Genomic DNA, 19,993 nt, shown 5'->3' on the forward strand with positions numbered 1-19,993 from the left:
GTCCAACACACTGCATTTAGCAGGAAATCCTCCTAGAGCATCTCCTGCAGGTGCCTGTCGAGCCTATACTTGAAGATCTTCAGTGAGGAAGAATATGTTATACAGAAATCTGTTATCAGACCCTGCTAATGTTGCTTTAAAAAAGCCAGGATCTCTATGGTATGAAGATTTGTGTGTATGAGGGCCTATAGAAGTAGGGGGAGATTATTATTATACATACTGTAGAGAAAATACAACATTGTAAACCCAGATGTCTTTCTGTATTTAGAGGTTACTGTGGCATCTCCATGAGAGGTGCATAATACTGATTTGAAACAGTTAGCTAGAGCAGCACCCTAAGAAGTGTGGTGAATGGGCAAGCTCTCAGGCCATCTGTAACTGCTGAAGAAAGGAGGAAAAAAAAACTGCTTTGGCTCCAAATAACATGGTGCTTACAAAGCACTGAGTAGCCTGGGAAAGGTGTCTTGGAGCCCTCTTCTCCCTTTTATTTATGATGAGTCGATGGGCCAGTGTTTGCTCTGCCCTGCTTCACTTTGCAATGAACAGGAGCAGAAGATGCTGGGATCTCAGCATCTCCTACTCCATTTCACAGCAAAGTGATGAGAAACAGGTACACTGGCTGTCACTTTTGAAGTGGCAGGCCTACTCATTTGCCTGCCCACGCTCCCCCTCATCTTTGAGGAGGGTTTGCGCACACAGAGGTGGCATTTGGGGTGGGATTCAGGTGGTGCAGAGGCATGCACTGCCCCTGCTTGTGGATTGTTGCTTGCATTCTCCTGGTGATCTTTGTTCTACTTCAGTGAAGTTTTCAGTCACTGAGTCCAATACTCTGAGATCAGGGTGCCAGAAGTAATTTGTACCTCCTTGAACCCAGGGTCAAAAAGGGGACCCAGGAGCCAAAGGAGGGACCCCAGAAATTTCCTGGGATCTTACATTTTCCAATCTCATCTGGACACTTTTGGTACATGCAGGAGCCTAAGTACAATGATGCTAATTTTATGCAATGATTTTCTATATTTAAAAGATTTTAGAGACTTAGAAGTGTTAGACTTCTTTGACTTAGAAGTTTTCCATATTTCTGTATTTATCTACTGATGCTGCATAGACAGATAGACCTGGGTGCTGCATTGGAAGCCCTGTAGACGTGAACTCCAAAGTCTATTCCAGCTGTCACCACCCTCCCCTGTTTCGCCCCCTTTCCTCCTTGTTTGGGAAGGGGCCGAAATAAACTTTGTACACCCAGATTAAATTCCCCTTGGAGGCCCTGAGTCAGTGGTGTAGCTAGAGATCATGTAGCCCGGTGCCAAGCTCAAAATGATGTCCCAGAAGTGATGTCACAACTGGAAGTGACAATGCCCGGGCTTTTTAAAAAGTGAAAATTGAGTGGAAACCTGCCTCCTCCTCCCCCCAGCAGCTCGCCACCCATTCCTCTGCTGCCTCCCCACAGCCAGTGGCATAGCTGGCATCTGTCTGCTACCTGAGGTCAAAGAAGATTTGTAGCCCCCCCTCCAAGATAAAATCAAATTTAATTAAGTAAATAAATCAAAAGTGTGCCCCTGATTGGTTTGAGACATTGTGCTAGGGTGAAGAGGGTTGGTTATTCTCCCCCTGCTAAATATAAGAAGAGCACCACTTGAAAAAGTGCCTCTTTACCCAGTTAGCGGGGCAACTGTATTATGATACATGGAAATGAGAGCTGACTCATATTAACACCTTATTGGTTCCGTGCTGTATCATAACATGTCATTGGCTCTCAGAACAATCAGTTCTCATAGGTCAGTTTTGAGTTAAAGAAATCTACCTTTTGTTTCATAAGGTGGTTGTGTTTTCATTTTCTGGTTAACTGGCCATAACTTTTGATAGAATACAGATATTCCAATGTAGTTTGTTTCATTGCAATCTACATTAAATTACCTTTCCAATGATATATAACATAATGGTTTTAGTCATACATACCAAGATTTTCACAATTTTGGTCACTAATGTAAAGTTCAGCCTGTTGCCCCACTAATGCTTGATGCCTGGTGCAACTGCTACCCCTGCTACCCACTGCCCCGAGTCCTTAAAGTTGTGACTGTATGACACACCTCTCTTGTAGGATATATGCAATTATACATGTACAAAACAAAGGGCCTAATCCTACCCCTGCTAGCCCACAGCATGCTGCTGATGGAGCACATGCTATGGTGTTGGAAGGCGACCAAGAGGCAAGTAAAGCTTTTTCTTCCTAACTCTAGGCCACCTGGCTTCCAGTGGGGTAGTTTGAACTACAGTGGGATAGCTTGGTGTGGGGAAAGAGGATAGACACTTGGCATGCACCACTGTCGTTGAGATCCTCCCCCCACCTGCCCCTGAACTACCCCCTGCCGGTTCCATTCAATACCCTATACTTTTCCTATAATACAGTCATTCACTTTGGTACTTCAAGAAGAAAAACATGGCGCTGTGCAATAAATTTTCTAGTATTAGAGTCTCTGTACTTTGATGAAATAGGTTTAACTGCATGAACTAAATGTAGATTGATAAGAAGGTGGCCAAGTACAATAAGCTGCAGACACTGGTGTCTGGTGCTGGCATTCTTTCCAACTTTACATGGGAACATAGTATTTAAGTTCAAGTAAACATAAGCAGATATATGGAAGAACATATGGAATATAGAATTCAGGCTTAATTTGTTATGTTTGTATGCAGCTAACAGTTAATCATCTTTGTATTATTTTTATGTTTGTAGGAAGTTTTGGGAAAGATTTATCGCTCTGTGTCATGATAATGAGAGCCTTCATGGTATCACATTTGATCAGATAAAGGCTCAGTTGGAAGCTTTGGAATTAAAGAAAACCTATGTTTTGAACCCACTGGCTCCTGAGTTTATCCCACGAGCTCTGCGACAGCAGCATTCATCAAACACCAATAAATCACAGCAGTCACCACCAAAGGTAAAGTTGAAACTGTGACAAAGTTATTGAGAGCTCAAAGGGATGACTGCATCGGTTGTTAAGTGTTTATTTCTGCAAACATATACTTGGGGCCTAATCCAACTTTCCAGCACCATTAATGTTCCCTTACCTTGAGGAGGCCAACATGACTCCCCCTCACAGGATGCAGCTCATGTTCCATTGGTGTTGGATAGGATTGGGCCTTTAGAGTAGGAGCAGTGCTGGGCAAAATTACATCCATAATATGTTTGGATGAAATTACAGTGTTGTGTTTATTCAGGTATATTTTCCATATGGACTAGAAGTAGGTAAGTATGCAATGACTAAGGCACAAGTTACTAGAACTGATACCAAAAGTGTTCGTACCTTTGATTTTCCAAAGGAGATTATCATAGTATCTTTCACCCTAAATATTTGTTATAATAGATAGCATATCTATCATGTACTTATTATTGCTTTAGTACTGCAATCTTCAGGAAGCCAAACATATTTATCTGCAAGACTGTGACAAGAAAATGCTCCTAAGAGAATTGATAGTCACAGGAACGATGAAAAGCACACCGTGCCTTTTATTCGTGTTATGAAAAATAATATTAAGCTCTACATTTAGTTGTCAAGGGACATTAATAAATAAGATTTATTGCTTTAATCAGCCATGTTTGCAGGCAGAATTAAAAAGGGTTGTGTTAGACCCTTGGAAAAAAATTCATTTTATAAGAAAGTTTTTTCAGATATTATGTTTTTATTGCAAGCTAACATGTACATCTATATATATATATTGGCAACCTTCAGTCTCGAAAGACTATGGTATTGCGCTCTGAAAGGTGGTTCTGGCACAGCGTCTAGTGTACATCTAGTTTTCAGATTAAAACTGTTTTCCATTTAAAGTTTTGAGCTTTTATTTGAAAGGGAAAGGGAGTGCTATTTTCTTGGCAATTCTTTTAAGAAGTTGTTCTCATGATTGGGAATATTGATTAGTTTATCAAAATCCACCACCTTCAGTAACGCAATTAATCTTTTTAAAATTCTTGATAATTCTCTGAAGTGTTGGACCTTTAGGAAACTGCATGTCCAAAGTTCATTGCTTATCATTTTTTAAATCTGTATTGATAGATTTCTTATTTCTGCATAGATTTCAGTATGGCATGCAGTTTGAAGTCAGGAAGATTGATGTACTGGTTTTTAATTAACTGTTCAAATCTCAAAATATTTTTGACATGCTTTGTAACATAATATTTTGCTTTTCTAAGACAAAGAAAAGTTCTGTTGAAGGATATTGTTGGTGATAAAATTACATCTGAAACTTTTCCACAGACCTGTTTTCTTTCTTAGTGACACAGAAACAAAGTACATAATAAGTATGTGCTAAATGATAAATTTTCAAATTGCTAGTATACCTGAATTTCAGTTTAGAATCTAAGGGTCAAAGAGATGTTATCTTGGGGAGTATGTAGATGAGTTTGACTAGGCTGTGAGGAATGATAGGCTAGGAACCTCAAAGTTTCCCTTGTACGTCTTAAATGATTCTGAAAGTATGCTGTCATTGTGGTCTCGGTGGAATTGACTGACTCCTTTTTAACTCCTTTTGGAGAGGATGGCACCGCAAGCTCTTATAGACTGGTTTAAACATGTGTCAGATGGGTTGATGGGACTTGGACCAATAATCAGACGTGAAATTAGTTCAGCAAGAATCCAGGGGATTTTCACCAAGACTTTTGTTCACCTGATCAAAACTGGATACTTTGACAGGCTTATTCTGTTTCACATCTGTGATGGAGTGCTAGCATCCTGTTAGTGACACTATAAGGCTCAGCGTAGGGTTCTAATTCTAAGTTTTAAAAAAGTTTTTGTTTCGCGTGCATGAGCATAAGAAATATTTATAGTTTTATCTTCTGAAGCAGGGGGTTTCCAAACTTTTTGGCAGGAGGGCCACATCATCTCTCTGACACTGTGTCGGGGGCCGGGGGAAAAAAGAATTAATTTACATTTCAAATTTTAATAAATTTACATAAATGAATATATTAGAGATGGAACATTTGAATGAATGAAGGTCTTGTCATAGCTCAAGGCCTATAAAAGGTCTTGCACAAAGCAAAGCCAGCCTTTCTTTTGCTGCCATTGCTGTATCACAGACATGAAATAGCAAGTCGTGGAGAAGCCCTCATTCAACAGCGCATGCGAGAGGTCGAACTGTTGGCCTTCACACTGAGAGCAGTTGTGTCAGACCAGCGCAGGCTCCAGCAAATCTCTGGAGGGCCAGAGGCTCATTCGAGACTGGGGGTTTCCTGCAGGCCAGATTGGGAGTCCTCAAGGGCCACAAGTGGCCCCAGGGCCGGGGTTTGGGCACCTCTATTCTAAAGTGTTGAAATGCATGTCCCTGCTTAGAATTGCACATTGTGAAACTGTCTTTATTGATAAAAATAATGCTTTTAATTTTGTCACACCCATCTACCAAGGGCAGTACAGCAAATTGCTTCCTGACATGGCCACATCAGAAAAATATCTTTGCCAAAAGGTGATCCATTTGAAAATATATAGTAAGGTTGAACATCATGAAATGGTTCTAACATGAATCTAAAAACAACCTTCTTAGTAGCTGCAGTCTACTGCCAGCTACTAATTCTTGCAGCCAGCAAGAATTAATCAAGTTGTAAAGAAAGCAGACTTTGATGAGATGGAGATGAAAATAAAGATGTTCACTTGATCCAAAATGCACTGGCTGACTATAGGGTTAGAGCTCTGCAAGCCTATTTTAAAGATCAAACCTGCATTGTAAAAAGAAAGAAAATTACCAGGTGGTAATGTGTTAGTTTCTGGAGGGAAAAAAATGAAACAAGACATCCTTTCACACTCATTTATTCAAATGCTTCCTATATACTTTTGTAAATAAGATTATTTTAATACAATTATTACTGAACCTGTCATAAAGGTAGGCTTTCTTTGGCAAATTCTTCCTTACAAATAAACAGATGAAGTATACTGTTATGTAAACTATAAATTTGTAAAGAAGTCAAAATACCAGATTAAATAGTAGTTTAACTTGAACCTTTTAAATGATCATTGTTTTCTTTGTTGATTAACTTTACAAAACCATCATCTTCTCTTTTGTAATAACTAGTGCAACTGAGGGGCATTCTGTCTTAATTCAGTTTATTCAGAGGTCAATATTTCTATGACCTACCTGTTTATAAACAGAAAACTGATTAATTTGTTCAGACTACTGGAAAACTGCCTAGATCTTTCCATGGTGGAAGTAATGTTTTTTCAGCTTCAGTGAGTTTCAAAACTACATGCTTGGCAACATGCTGAGAGAGAGAGAAGTGTCATAAACAATCCCACCATTCCTGCTCTTGCAAAGTAAACAGCAGTTGGGCAACGTGAAGAATAGAGTGGTGGTAGGGAGACTGACAAAAAGGTGTGTTGAAACAATAGCTAGCCAGCGCTGGGAGACTAACATTATAACAGAAGAGGTGAATTGCTGGATGGTATGGGGGGCTGAACTAGATAACAGGAATCTTGGGGAATGAATGGATCAAACAGTTACTCAGCCTATTGATCTGCTTGCCAATTACTTTGATAGTCACACTGCTTTTACATGCATGTGTCTCCTCCAAGCTTTTTTTCCTAGCAGACCGTATGCAGGGACCAAATCTAAGACCTCTTCTGTGCTAAAACTTCTGCTTTTCAGTGATGTTTCCTCTCCAAATAGAGCTTCTCCGGTACTGGGATATGTGACTGTGAGCACTGTTCCCTCTAAGCTGCACAGGAGTGTAGGGTTTGGAAAGAAAGAACCTCAAAAAGTCACAATATAGTAATATTTCTGTTAATATACCAGGAAAGACACAAGATCTTAAGGAAGTTTAATAAAGTTGCTCTACTAGCTTCAATCCTTGGCATGCCCAGGTAGGGCTGGAATTTCTGGTAACAGACCCTGATTTAGAGTCTAAGGCTACATCTAATATGCACTTTAATAGGAGTAAGTCTCATTGAACTCAGTGGGACTTCCTTCTCAGTAAACATGAATAGGATTGTGCTGTAAATATCTAGTATTCACTAGTGTTTCCCAAACTATGGGTCAGGACTCACCAGTGGGTCACAACCTGATTGTTGGTAAGCCATAAAATTGAAACCAAGTAGCTGAGAGCTAACTAGAAAAGCATACTGAGCCCTATGGAAAGTGAAACTGAGCAGCACATGTGCATTTCCTCATGAGTAGGCAAGTGTGTCTAGGCTCCTATCACTGGCCAGTTGATGGGGAATGCAAGGGCACCAGAATGGTCCCAATCAGATGAACATGTTGCTCAACAAGCATTCCAGAAGGCAGCCCTCTCCCACCATAGTAAAAAGGATAAAAACAGAGACTTGAGCAGCTGGTAAGGTGAAACTGTTTTTCTTTTTAGTCTTGTAAAGCTAGGTGAATCTCAGCTGAGTACCATTTTAAAAAATGGGTCCTGGTGCTAAAAAGTTTGGGAAACAATGCACTAGATGGAAGATGTCTTCAGTCAATTTGTAGCATTCATTATCTCATTCACACAGATGTAAATTAAAATATACGTATAAGTAAGATCCAAGTGGTCATGAAATATTGCATGCTGTGTTTGACAATTCTATATAAAGATTAAATGTATGTAAGATAAGTACAGTGCCAAGTCACAACAGCAGTAATCGCTTGTAACAAAATCCTTCAAGAGTTTCTAACAGCCCAATCTTATCAGCCCAATCTTATTGGGCTGTTACGCTTCTGGAAAATGTGTTGTATGGGCTACACCAGCTGTTGCTGGCTGTTTCTGGAGAGCACAGTCTGGCCACCACTGCAAGTGGCAATCAGCTGGGTCCACACAGCAATGGACTGGGGACACCTGCTGCCTAAGGTCATGCTGTGTCGGGGGAGGGAGGAAGGCAGGGACAGGATGGAATGGGCAGGGGGAGGGTGGAACGTGAAGGCAGTGGGGTAGGGAAGAGGGCAGATTGCACCCAAGAAGGGGGCAGGTTTAGTGGTGGCAGCAGTGTGCCCACCAAATCCTTACCTGCTTCCCAGGCCTTACCTACTTTCATCGATCCACACAGAATTGCACAAGCAATACTACTGGCATAAGTCCAAGTACATCCAGCAGCTGGGCATGAGATTTTCCCAGGAAAAGGGAACAAATGTTCTTTTATACCAAGGAGGCTGCCTGAGGCCAAAACTCCCCCTCCCGGGATGTAATGGACGTCGCGTCAGTTCCACTGCGTCACTATACAGAGGGTTAAGTGAGATTGGGCTGCCCATTGCATTAACCTGTAATGCTGAGGTTCCCAAACTGGGGCATTGTGACACCTCAGCCAGGGAAACCCTGTCTCTGTCCCCTTAAAGGGTGGGGTGATGGTGAAAACAGCAACATGATTGCCACAATTGCGCTGCTGTTGGAGACAAAAGGGTTTTCTAAAACTTACCTATGGCAGCTTCAGACCACTGGAGGTTCTGGAGACCCTGAAGATCCCCCTGCAGGTATCCCCGCAACTTCAAACTACTGAAAATAGTGAAAAAACAGCCACTTCTGATTTTCATTGTGAAAACCTTTAGGCCCTCAGCAGCTGCTAGAGATTTTGACAGGTCATTTTGCTAATTAATATGTTTCATGATGTGTTCTGCATTTAACAGCCCAATCATATCCTCTGCCAGTCCATAGCTTGCAGCACTGCCAACAGAGGGCATGCTGTATGCCAACGGTCTCCAAGTTGGAGACTGCTGCACAACAGGAAAGGTGTCCCCAGCGCAACCAGAGCTTACTGTTCCACCAGGAAGCTGTCCTTCCCCCAAACTGAGCTCCAGCCCACTACGCCTGCCCAGAACTCTGGGCACAATGACTGCTGGGGCAACAAACCTGGAAGCAGCAGGCCAGAGCTCGGTTTGGGGGAGACCAGCGTTGGGGAAAGACAGCTCCCCCACCAAACAGTAAGTGCCATTGACCTGGGGGAGGGAGAAGGCAAGGCACCGGATCAGGCCCACGGGACAAGGTCTGGAGAGCCCTGCTGTATGCTGTGGTGGGGAGGTGACCAGACAGCCTAGAAGAGGTAACTAAATATCTTAGTGAAAAGTAATGATCCTTCCCTGAACTGCCCCAACTGCCAGCTTATCTGCTCCACCATGAACTGAGTGAGTTGCTGGCATGGGTGCAGGACCTCCTGTCTTCTGCACTGGCGGCCATATAGTGCTCAACAGCAGTGCGCCTTTTACAACTCCATCCCAGCACTTACGTATGCCATAGGCCCTTAATAGGATTGGGTTCTCATGTATATATGAGGCTATATATGTATATGTGAGGTTATTCAAACCACAGTGTGAGTCATAGTAAATCTGCCAACTGTTGGCTATATATTTCCTTTCTTTCAGAAATGATAAAAGTATTGATTTAGGGCCCAATCCTAGTTTTGTGCCATTAGGCACATTTGCGGGCCCTAGCACCAGTGCTCCACCAGTGCTAGCCTAGCTCTGGCCAGCACTGGGCTAGTGCCGGAGCTCTGCCAATTGGCAGTTATGTGGACCACTGAGCAGCAGAGAGGTAGGTGGGGGAGACAGGGAGGAGGTGTTCTGGGGTGAAGGGAGGCATAGGGAGGGTAGGGAGAGAACGGGTAGGAGGCCTGCCAGGGGATCCAGGGCCTCCGTGTCAGGCTGGCTGCCCAACACTGAAGCTCTGAATTCTATGCTGATCTTTGGGTCATTGTAGAATCTAGTAGCCCCGTTGTGGGTCTACTTGGTTTACCCAGGGGAAGGGGACAAAAGTTCCTTTCTCCTGAGGAGGAGGCGGCAGCTGCCTGGAGCATGCAGGATGCAGCGGCAGCCATTTTCGGTGCTGCTACAGCCTCATGCGCCAGGCAGCTCAGAATTGGGCTACCTGAGAGATTGACAGTGCAGTCCTATTCTTGTCTACTCAGATGTGAGTCCCACTGAGTTCAGTGGGATTTACTCCCAGATGTATGTTTAGGACTGCAGCTTGAAGTTTTTTGGTTACTTCTTAATTAGTGAATAAAATAAGGGGAAAAAAGAAAGAAAAACAACAGGAACTACAACAATAAAAACGGAAAAAGAAAAGCCAAAATTAACCTGAAAAATCTATTGGATTATGTTCGGACAATTGTAAGGGTTATGGATTAATGGACAGGAAATGAAGGGGGGAATGGATACTTAAAAGGTGCAGAGAGTTGTGAATCTATGAAATGTTTTTGTAGTGTGTTGGGATGGAGTTGGAATTCTCCTTTAGCAGTGGTTGTCACACATTTAGCACTGGGACCCACTTTTTAGAATGAGAATCTGTCAGGGCCTGCCAGAAGTGATGTCATGACCGAAAGTGATGTCATCAAGCAGGAAGCTTTTCACAATCCTACCCACCTTTACACAGGAGTAAGTTCCATTTACTATCATTGTTAAAAGAATATACATAGTACAGTAGTGCCTCGCATAACGAAATTAATTCGTTCCGCGAGTCCTTTCGTTATGCGAGTTTTTCGTTTTGCGAAGCGCGTTTTCCCATAGGAATGCATTGAAATTTAATTAATGCGTTCCTATGGGCAAGAAAAGTCAGAACAAAGTCAAATTTGGTTTACAAAGTGTTTATTAAGTGTTCTTTAAAGGCATACATACTGTACTGAGGATTTCAAAAACGGGGGGATGTTGAGTGGGAAGCTTGAAGGCTGTAATCCTGTGCACACTTTCCTGGGAGCAAGCACAATGGGACTTACTTACATAAACTGACATGAAGATCCTCCCCTTACTAGGGTGGGCGGGATCATAAACTGACATGAAGTTCCTCCCCTTACTAGGGTGGGCGGGATCATAAACTGACATGAGGATCCTCCCCTTAAAACAAACCAAAACAAAAATTCGTCTTGCGAAGCACGGGTCGTAAAATTCGTTGTGCGAGTTACCAAACTTCGCAAAACGCTTTTGTTCTGCGAGTTTTTCAGTGCGCGAGGCATTCGTTATGCGAGGTACCACTGTAACTTGTTAAAAGTACAGGTTTATAACATTTCCCCAAATGCAGTCACATACCATGAGAGCATCGAGTCTAATATATTAAAAATAAAATATTGAAATGAATGGGGACCCACCTGAAGTGGGTCCACAGTTTGAGAAACACTGTCCTATAGTGAAAGAATGGAAAGAATTTGGTGAGTTTTGGAAACTTTATGAGGTAGGAAGGGTTTACTCTGATTAGGATTACTATGATAACTGGAAAGGTGAGATTTGACGCTACTAGGGAGCAGGATGTGAGGGATGGAGGAGAATGCAATCAAGTTGTTTTGTCTTGTTTTCTGTCCTTGTTCTGGTCATTGTTCTAGTAGCAAATTGTGAGTCTTCTTCACTGAAAAGTAATTGGACAATGATGCCTTTCCCTTGCAACCCCACAACCCCAAACCTGCTCCTAACATAGACTAGGATTCAACCTACTGTGAAGAACTGTTATTGGAAAGAGCAAATACACACACTGCAAGCAGAAGTGCTTTTCATTCCAACATGAGACTTCTGGATCCTGGTCACTGTTATGGCCACAGTCCTAAACACACTTTCCTGCTAGTAAACACCATTGAACTCATTGTGCCTTACTCTGAGTAGACATGCCTGGGATTATGCTGTGTTGGCAACCTTCAGTCTCGAAAGACTATGGTATCGCGCTCTGAAAGGTGGTTCTGGAACAGTGTTTAGTGTGGCTGAAAAGGCCAATCCGGGAGTGACAATCCCTTCCACACTGGGAGCAAGTGCAGTCTGTCCCTGGTCTGTCTCCCTGGCTGTGGGCCTTCCTTCTTTGCCTCTTAGCCTCAGACTGTTGGCCAAGTGTCTCTTCAAACTGGGAAAGGCCATGCTGCACAGCCTGTCTCCAAGCAGGCCGCTCAGAGGCCAGGGTTTCCCACTTGTTGAGGTCCACTCCTAAGGCCTTCAGATCCCTCTTGCAGATGTCCTTGTATCGCAGCTGTGGTCTACCTGTAGGGCGCTTTCCTTGCACGAGTTCTCCATAGAGGAGATCCTTTGGGATCCGGCCATCATCCATTCTCACAACATGACCGAGCCAACGCAGGCGTCTCTGTTTCAGCAGTGCATACATGCTAGGGATTCCAGCACATTCCAGGACTGTGTTGTTTGGAACTTTGTCCTGCCAGGTGATGCCGAGAATGCGTTGGAGGCAGCGCATGTGGAAAGCATGTGGATTATGCTGTATTGTATAATTTATAATGATTTCTCCTTGGAGTACAACTACAACGCACATGCTATAAATAAAATATAATTCATTTGTTTATAATCTTCATGTGATATATACTTAGAAATAAGAAATAAAATAGAGAACTTTTAATTTTGAGATTTTTCTTGAAGAACACAGTTCTATAATTTAATTAAATGGTTAAAATTGATTCAGTTTGCAGAACACTCCATCAATATTGATTTCTTAATGGAGTCAGAAATTTCCAGCAGTTCTTGCTGCTTCAGAATTACCTATTTTATAAGTTTAGCAGGCTCACTCATGTACCTTAACCAAATATGCACTCAAATGGCTACATTGTCTAGTTTAGCTATCTTTAGAAATTACCAGTTTCTCATTTCCAGATTTTGAGAAAGTTTGGTACATTTATGCCTTAGTATGTAATATATCCGGGTCCTATAATTTATGTCAGCCTTTGCATGTTCTGTATGAATTTGTTTCATGTAATATAAATATTTTGGGTTCTCTGGCATCATTAATTCAACTCTTTTTATAACAAATGTATAAGTAGAATTAAGTAGAATGACTTAAATTGCCATCTTTTTTTTAAAGGTGAAAGGCCATCATCATAATCAGAATGACCATTTCCAAACTGATGGAATTGGTAAGTACCTGGCAAAGCACAGTTTGTATGTTTGATTTCAGATTTATTTTTTCAATTAAAATTATATTGAAGACAAAGTTTCCATAGGTAAAAGGGAAGATCTTAGTATAAAGACCTATGACTAACACCCAAATAGGCCCTGGGGACTGTCTGTCATGCTTTTTGCTGTCTGACTTCAGAGGGATTGAAATAAGGTCTTGTTTAATGTGGCAGTGATTAGTGATCAGTTATCTCCAACTTTAGAGATTAATGACTAAAGCTTTAGTTGTTAAAGCTTGCTATAGATATAATAATGGAAATAGCCCCATCTAACCCTGCAAATGAGAAAATTAAGGCTCTGCTGCAGTGCAGATTATATGCCCCCAGATAGAACCCCACTTTAATATTTTCTGTTCTGTTAAGAAATACACTTGCGTGTAAGAGGCCTGCTAGGGAAAAAGTTGACATTTCATAACCTTTCACATTCATGTTGGTTTTCTTGTTTATTCTGCAGTTCAGCCCAATCCTTCTGTCTTAATTGGAAATCCTATTCGAGCATATACTCCTCCACCCCCTCCCCCTCCCCCTTCTGGGCCTCATCCCAACCTTGGGAAATCTCCAAGTCCTGTTCAAAGGATAGATCCTCATACTGGGACAAGCATTCTTTATGTACCTGCAGTTTATGGAGGGAATATGGTTATGTCGATGCCTTTGCCAGTAAGTATATACTTTGATGTTGGTGATACTCACTTCGCTTTACAACTGCTTCTAACTGAACATTTAATATGTCTTCATCTTATTTGTGGGATATATTGGGAAATATAAATGTACAAGTGTCTTCACAGGAAGGGTGTGGAGCACAATGATGTACACTCCATGATTAACTTAACTTCAAGCTGGACTGCCTTGCAGTCCACAGCACACCTGCTCTAGGTTGGTCACCTCCATCCCTTGTCCATGTGAATGCTCCAAACTCTGGCTTGTGCCCAAGTCTTATGTGATGTTGAGGCTAGACAAGGTCAGTCCATGTTGAGGATGAGCAAAAATGTAGGAGGAGAGACTCTTTAGAAGCGTGGGTGATGTGAATCAGGGTGAAAGGGCTTCTGCTGGCTGTGTGCAGGAATCTCAGCATAGAGGTGTATCAACAGATCTGAGTGACTGGGAAGCTGCCAGTGAAGTTCTGCCCTGCTAAAAGGTGTGGGCAGAGAATTTGGGCAGTCAAGTGGCAGCTGAACTGGAATAAGTCTTCTCTGAGGTGATGGGGGCACATCAGGATCTCCTTCACCTTCACACACCCACTTTTCATTGATTGTATTCATCAGTATTCATTGTATTCGTTGAACAGTATTCATTCATTTCATTGAACAGTATTCATTGAAAATTACATTACTCAGTCACAATGGAAACAAACAAATCAGCTCTTTCTCTTCAGTTCCTGTATTGTTCCTACAAGACCTTCTGGCCTGAACATGTTAAATACCAATGGCCTGATCTAGTCTACTGCAGCGTATAATTTTTTAAATGCCTGAAGTTCATTAGTTGATTTGCTAGAGTAACCTTTGAGTTGATTTGAAGCTTTACATTTGTCCCTTTTTATTTTTATGACTTCATATTTTGAAGTGTAAACTTCAGAATTGTCTAGTCTGCAGCTGTTTCTTTTTTCTTTCTTGGCTTTCAAGAGATGAGTTATGTTTCTGAGGGATAAATGGCCTATGTGGAAAATAACTTGCAATTATTAAAATGACCTTTATCATAGAAACATAAGCCTGTGCTTAATATATCTGCTTGCTTACCTCTGTTGGCATCAGTGGAAGATCAGTCATCAGTGGAAGGATTTATTGTCAAGGCTCCTCTTAAGTATTTAACCAAAGACCCTTATGGAGTGTGGGTGGATTCACCCATCCAAGTATATGTGATAGGTTCTCTGCATAGTTCAGGAGGCTTTCGTACATCACAGAAATAAAGCATTAAAACTAGGATTTTTTTTTTAAAGCTATTCCTCTTAGGGCCCAATCCAAACCGGGCCTTGGGCCAGTGCATGTCCCTTGTAACTAAGAGGGGTTAGGCTGGCACATGGACATGGGACATGGGACATGGGACGTGGGCCCTGGGAGGCGGATAGGTTGGGTCAGCCGAGCTCAGCTGATGCAGGGGACTGGAGGGGGTGTGGGGAGGGTGAGGAGGAGGCATTTTGGGGTGGGGGTAGGATGGGCAGTGGGTGTTTCTGGGGGCAGGCGGGTGGAGAGTGGGAGGCGGGGCCAGAATCTGGCAGTTATGCTGGTTCCTAACCCTGTTCCTGGGCAACCCAGGGCAGTCTTAGATTGCTCGGATTTGCGCTACCGCTTGTGGTGGCACAGATCCAAGTAGTCCCCTTGCCCCAGGCTGAGCCACTTGTAGCCCCAATTCTGCCTTGGATGCAGCACAGGCCCACCAACCTGCCTGCTCCAGGGCAGGTTTGGATTGTGTCCTTACTGTTGCTCTTTATATTGTTTTCATTAACACATATCCTGTTCCCCATTTTCTGTAGCAAGAATGTTCTTCCTTCTCTGTTAAAATATTTTAATTCACCTTCCCCATTTTCACAGAATACTGGCATAATGCAGCCTTCAGACAAATAATTTCTTCACCAACCCCTTTTCTGCTTTTGGTTTGCTTGTCCATTCATGCAATTTCCAGTCATTTTCTAGATAGCTGCATTTTCATTGTCTCTTCATAATTTTTCTGCTTGGCTTTAAAATATATGCCAGTGGTTCTCAAACTTTAGCACTGGGTCCCACTTTTCAGAATGAGAATCTGTCAGAATCCATCGGAAGTGATGTCATGACTGGAAGTGACGTCATCAAGCAGGAAAATATTTCGCAATCCTAGGTTGCAATCTTAACCACTTATCCAGGATTAAGATCAAAGCTTATACAGATTAACCTGTTAAAAGTACAGATCTGTAACATTTCCCCATTGCAGTCACATGCCATGGTAGTATCAAGTCTAATATATTAAAAATAAAATATTGAAATGAATTGGAGCCCACCTGAAACTGGCTCCCGACCCATCTAGTGGGTCCTGACATACTTTGCAGTTTGTATCTTCTACATTTGTTTGTGTTCACAATTTCACTGTGAGGTATGCTTGGCCAAGGAGATAGTGACTTGCCCCAGGCTTCCGAATGATTTGATTTTTGCAAGTCCTACACCACATATTTTTATTTCAGGAAATACAATCATGTGTCCTTTTCTTCCGTACCTCACTGCTTTGGGGTACTGCCAGTATTCAGTTTTCATTGGTACTGTGTTTGTTTTCAAGTATGCATCCTTAAAAAAAACTGTAAATAATGCTAAATATATTTGTTTGTTATGTAGGTACCATGGACAGGATATCAGAGCAGATTTGCAGTTGACCCTCGAATCATTACTCATCAAGCAGCAATGGCATATAATGTGAACCTGTTGCAAGCACATGGACGTGGGTCTCCTATACCCTATGGTCTTGGACACCATTCACCAGTTAGTATAGGACAGCAGCAGCTTCAGCATTCAGATAAAGAGCAACTTGAACAAAATCGAAACAGTGAGTTATGGGTTTATCATCTACTGTGATAAATTGGACGCCTTAAGAAAATCCTGGCCCTTCCATGGTGGCCAGCATTTGTATAGGGAATATATATAGTGACTATAGGACTCTTATGTTACCAGATCTTAGCCAGATGCGTCTTGTTGACTTGCCTCTGTATCTGGATGGCAGCCTCCCAGGATTGTTTGTTCCCAGTCTGTTTTTGCTGAAGGCTGAATTGGGCTCTCATGACAATTTGTTTTGATTATATGTGAAATATATGTTCTAATTTCCCTATAAAATGTAACGGAAAGCACTTCTATAGTAGTAGATACATTGTAAAGTGCTGTATCTGTGTGGGAGTGAAATTTGTAGGAGGGAGTCTGGATTGTAAGTACTTCAGGTTTTATTAGTAATGTATCCACCCCCCAAAATGGTGACTGACACCTAAACTGTAAAAATCAGCTGCAAACTGGCAAGTATGCAATGCGCTGGTGCTGCTGTGGTTTCCCCATTGGTATCTAAGGAATAGTTTGTACAGTACCTGCAGTTCTTTCCATTTCATAGCAGTCAGTTCCATCCAGCTAAAGTGCAGTTTGCTACCAAAGTAATACAATGCCTTAGAGGTCTCTTCCTTTGAGACCTGAATCTTACTTCTACCTCTTATGCATTTTAAAAAATCCGTACACCAAATGGAATGAGAGCTGAGACTGCTAAGCTCTTTTGTATTCTATATTATCACAACTAACTTAAAGGACATAGGCACCCTTAAAAAAATATAAATTGTGGCTCTTTCTTTGGGCCGTTTCTTCATCCCCAGCCCTGTTTGTTTCATGTATCTTCCCCAACACTTCCTACAGTAAGAAGCTGCCATCACAGCTGCTTTCTTGCTCCATTATTTAAGGAGGCAATGAGCTGAGAACACAACATGCAGTAGAGTTAGCTGGCATAAAACATGGATCTGCAAATATTTCTTTTTATGTGATCTCACTGGGATGAAAGCTGAAAGCTCAGCATCAAGCAACTGCTGTCCTTTTGTCCAAAAAGTACCATCATCCTTGTGTGGATACAGGGGCAAGGAAGCATCTAATATGGGCCATCATGTCATGTTCCCATGCTGCCTCTTTGAAAGAATTTCACCGGGCCCATATCTTTTCTAACACAAAAAGGAATGGGAGAAGCCGAGATGGATGGAGCATGGCAGGCTGGTGCTTTGTGATAGTCAACTACTGACAAAAGTGAGCTACAATATTCTGAATTGGGCATTTGCCAGAAATGCAGCTGCACTGACATACATACTCAGGAACCACTCAGGAAGCAACCCTATATCTCTTAAGGAACTTTTTAAAAAAATATAACAGGGTATATTCTTAAAAATGAAATAAAACTATTCCAAATACGCAAACTGTCCCAAAAATTGTTGCAAACTTTGAATAACTACAATGACACCAGACCTCCCTGAGGATTTGATATCCACTTAGATGTCAGCATGCACAGGAGCTCCCCTCTGCTTTTCTGTGTGTTGGAGAATACACCGCATGAGTTAGCAATGGGAATTCTATTTGTGCACTCAGAATACTCCCTGATATTGAGAGGGAACAGAACAACTCTTGCGCTTACAGAGATTCTTTTGGACTTCAAATTCCCCTTGTGCATAGCTGATACATTGTTATGATAATTACATAAAGTAACCACTTTTTAAATAAACTGACAGATTGTGCTTGCTGTACTCACATTGGTAACTCTGTTGCCTTCCAATAAGCAGGTTTTGGTAAAAATTGGAAAGCAAATGTGATGGAACCATTATGAAGCAATAAGCATAGAGCTCTATAATAGCATTTGCATGAAATCAGTTTCAAAATAAGGCATCATTATAATGCTAAAAGTGAATACTGTATCAAAATTGAAAATGCTCTGATTCCATTTGTGCTGGTAGGATGACTTCCCTTAGAGCTATGCAATTCAAAAATCTGCCTCATTAGCTGAAAAGCGGAGTTATCCATGTGTTGAGAGCTTGGGGTCCAAGGTGCATAGCTGAAAAGCTTCCTGTATTTCTCAATTTTGTGGACATAGGAGCTGTCACAGTACAATATCAGACAATGTTGTTATTCACAAGTTAATTGGGCACTAACTAGTTCATGGATATAGTTATGAGAAGCTATTAAACATGGTTATTTAAATTCATGACAGCTAGGATAATTCTAGATGCAAATATGACATGCCACCCTTAATTTCTGCCATAGTAATCTCACTGGTGGAAGAGAGTGGAATATGCCAGAAAAATGAATTTCGATAAAGAAGTTCAGTTTCCTGAACTTTTAATAGTGTGACTGGGGAGGAACAAAGGAAGTCTTGTAAAATTCACTGAACATAATCTTCTTCCCTCTCAAGTAAGAGTTGATTCCAAAACTGGGTGATTGGGGCTTGTCCATGAAAGGTACTAAATACCTTCAATATATTGCAAAACTAAGATGCAGTAGAGACCTCTAAGCTGTTTGCACACAAGCCTGATTTAATCCTTTATTGACTTAACATGGCACCAAGGACAAGGGAATGTGCAATTAAACTTCAAAGCTAGTTATTCTTGTTGTTGAAAATTACCATTGTGAACTTTCAGAATTCATTATACCCGTGCTATAGTAAAGTAGGAAGGGCAAATAGCTAGTTTGGCTCTTTCAAAGTCCCTAAAAGCAGACTTTCGTAGGCTGAACTTATCTTCTGCTGTAAAACAGCGCACACATTGTTGGTGCTATGGACAATAATTACAGGACAATCCTAACATAGCACTCCATCATTCCAAACATGCCATCATTGCAAACATGAGTAGGCAATGCCAGTGGGAAGGCCTATGCCACCCCACTGGCACTGAATCCAGTGGCACTGGAGCAGGTAGGGGCGGGGAATGGAGTGGGAGTGTTTCTCAGCAGTGGGAGGGCAGAATGGGAGTTGGGGTCACCAGAGGAGGCCTCTGCTATTTTCTGACCATCTTCCCAGGTATTGCTGGTGCAGAACCAAGTAGCCCCATTGTGTAGGCTGGAGCACTACATGGGATAGAGGAACAAATATTCCCTTACTCCAAGGAGACCTCCAGACCACTCAGTTCCAGCTCTGAATATGGCTATGCCAGCACTGGTTAGGATTGGGCTGTGAATTAATTAATATGAAGAGACCATGGTTTGCTTTGATTCAGAATGCAACTTGAAGTCATCTGAGTTCACTCTCTCCTTCCTCTTCCTTTCATCTCCAGATTTCTGGTGTTGAGCTCCTGATCTGTCAGGAGCTGACATTGGCATCCGGATCCGTTTAAACGGTGACTGGTTTAGGATGTGAAATCAGAGTTTAATCTCAGTTTCCCCCCTGGATTGTGAACCATAGTTAAACTACTGCTTCTGAGTTTGGACAAACCACAATCTTGTTTGATAGCTTAAACAAACCAAAAATGTCAACAACACACAAGCAGATCTCGTGATCTGCTGCTATAAAGCCACACCGCTGCCACCACATGCTTCAGAGCTGCTGGTACAAAGGGCTGGAGGCTCTGCTTATATGCCAACAACTCCTTGACACCTCACCAGAACAGATAAGGTGGCAGTGGGGGAGGATTGGAGTGGGGACCAGGGTGAGAGGGGGGATTTTGCTACAGCTGCATGCACCAAGGTCCTATCCCCCTTCTCCTGACCTGACACACCCTGTAA

At 42.0% G+C, this 19,993-nt stretch overlaps 1 protein-coding gene across 2 annotated transcripts in view; it reads left to right on the top strand.

The window, feature by feature from the left end:
• Positions 1-19,993, top strand: part of HELZ (helicase with zinc finger) — a 170,069-nt gene that overhangs the window by 119,857 nt on the left and 30,219 nt on the right. For both annotated transcript variants that reach the window (XM_066613958.1, XM_066613959.1), the window contains exons 22-25: positions 2,732-2,936; positions 12,722-12,773; positions 13,267-13,469; positions 16,109-16,316. In XM_066613958.1, coding sequence (XP_066470055.1) covers positions 2,732-2,936; positions 12,722-12,773; positions 13,267-13,469; positions 16,109-16,316 — 668 coding nt within the window. The remainder of the gene's footprint in view (positions 1-2,731; positions 2,937-12,721; positions 12,774-13,266; positions 13,470-16,108; positions 16,317-19,993) is intronic.

This window comes from Tiliqua scincoides, chromosome 2 (genome assembly GCF_035046505.1).
Source record: "Tiliqua scincoides isolate rTilSci1 chromosome 2, rTilSci1.hap2, whole genome shotgun sequence".
Lineage (NCBI taxonomy): Eukaryota > Metazoa > Chordata > Lepidosauria > Squamata > Scincidae > Tiliqua > Tiliqua scincoides.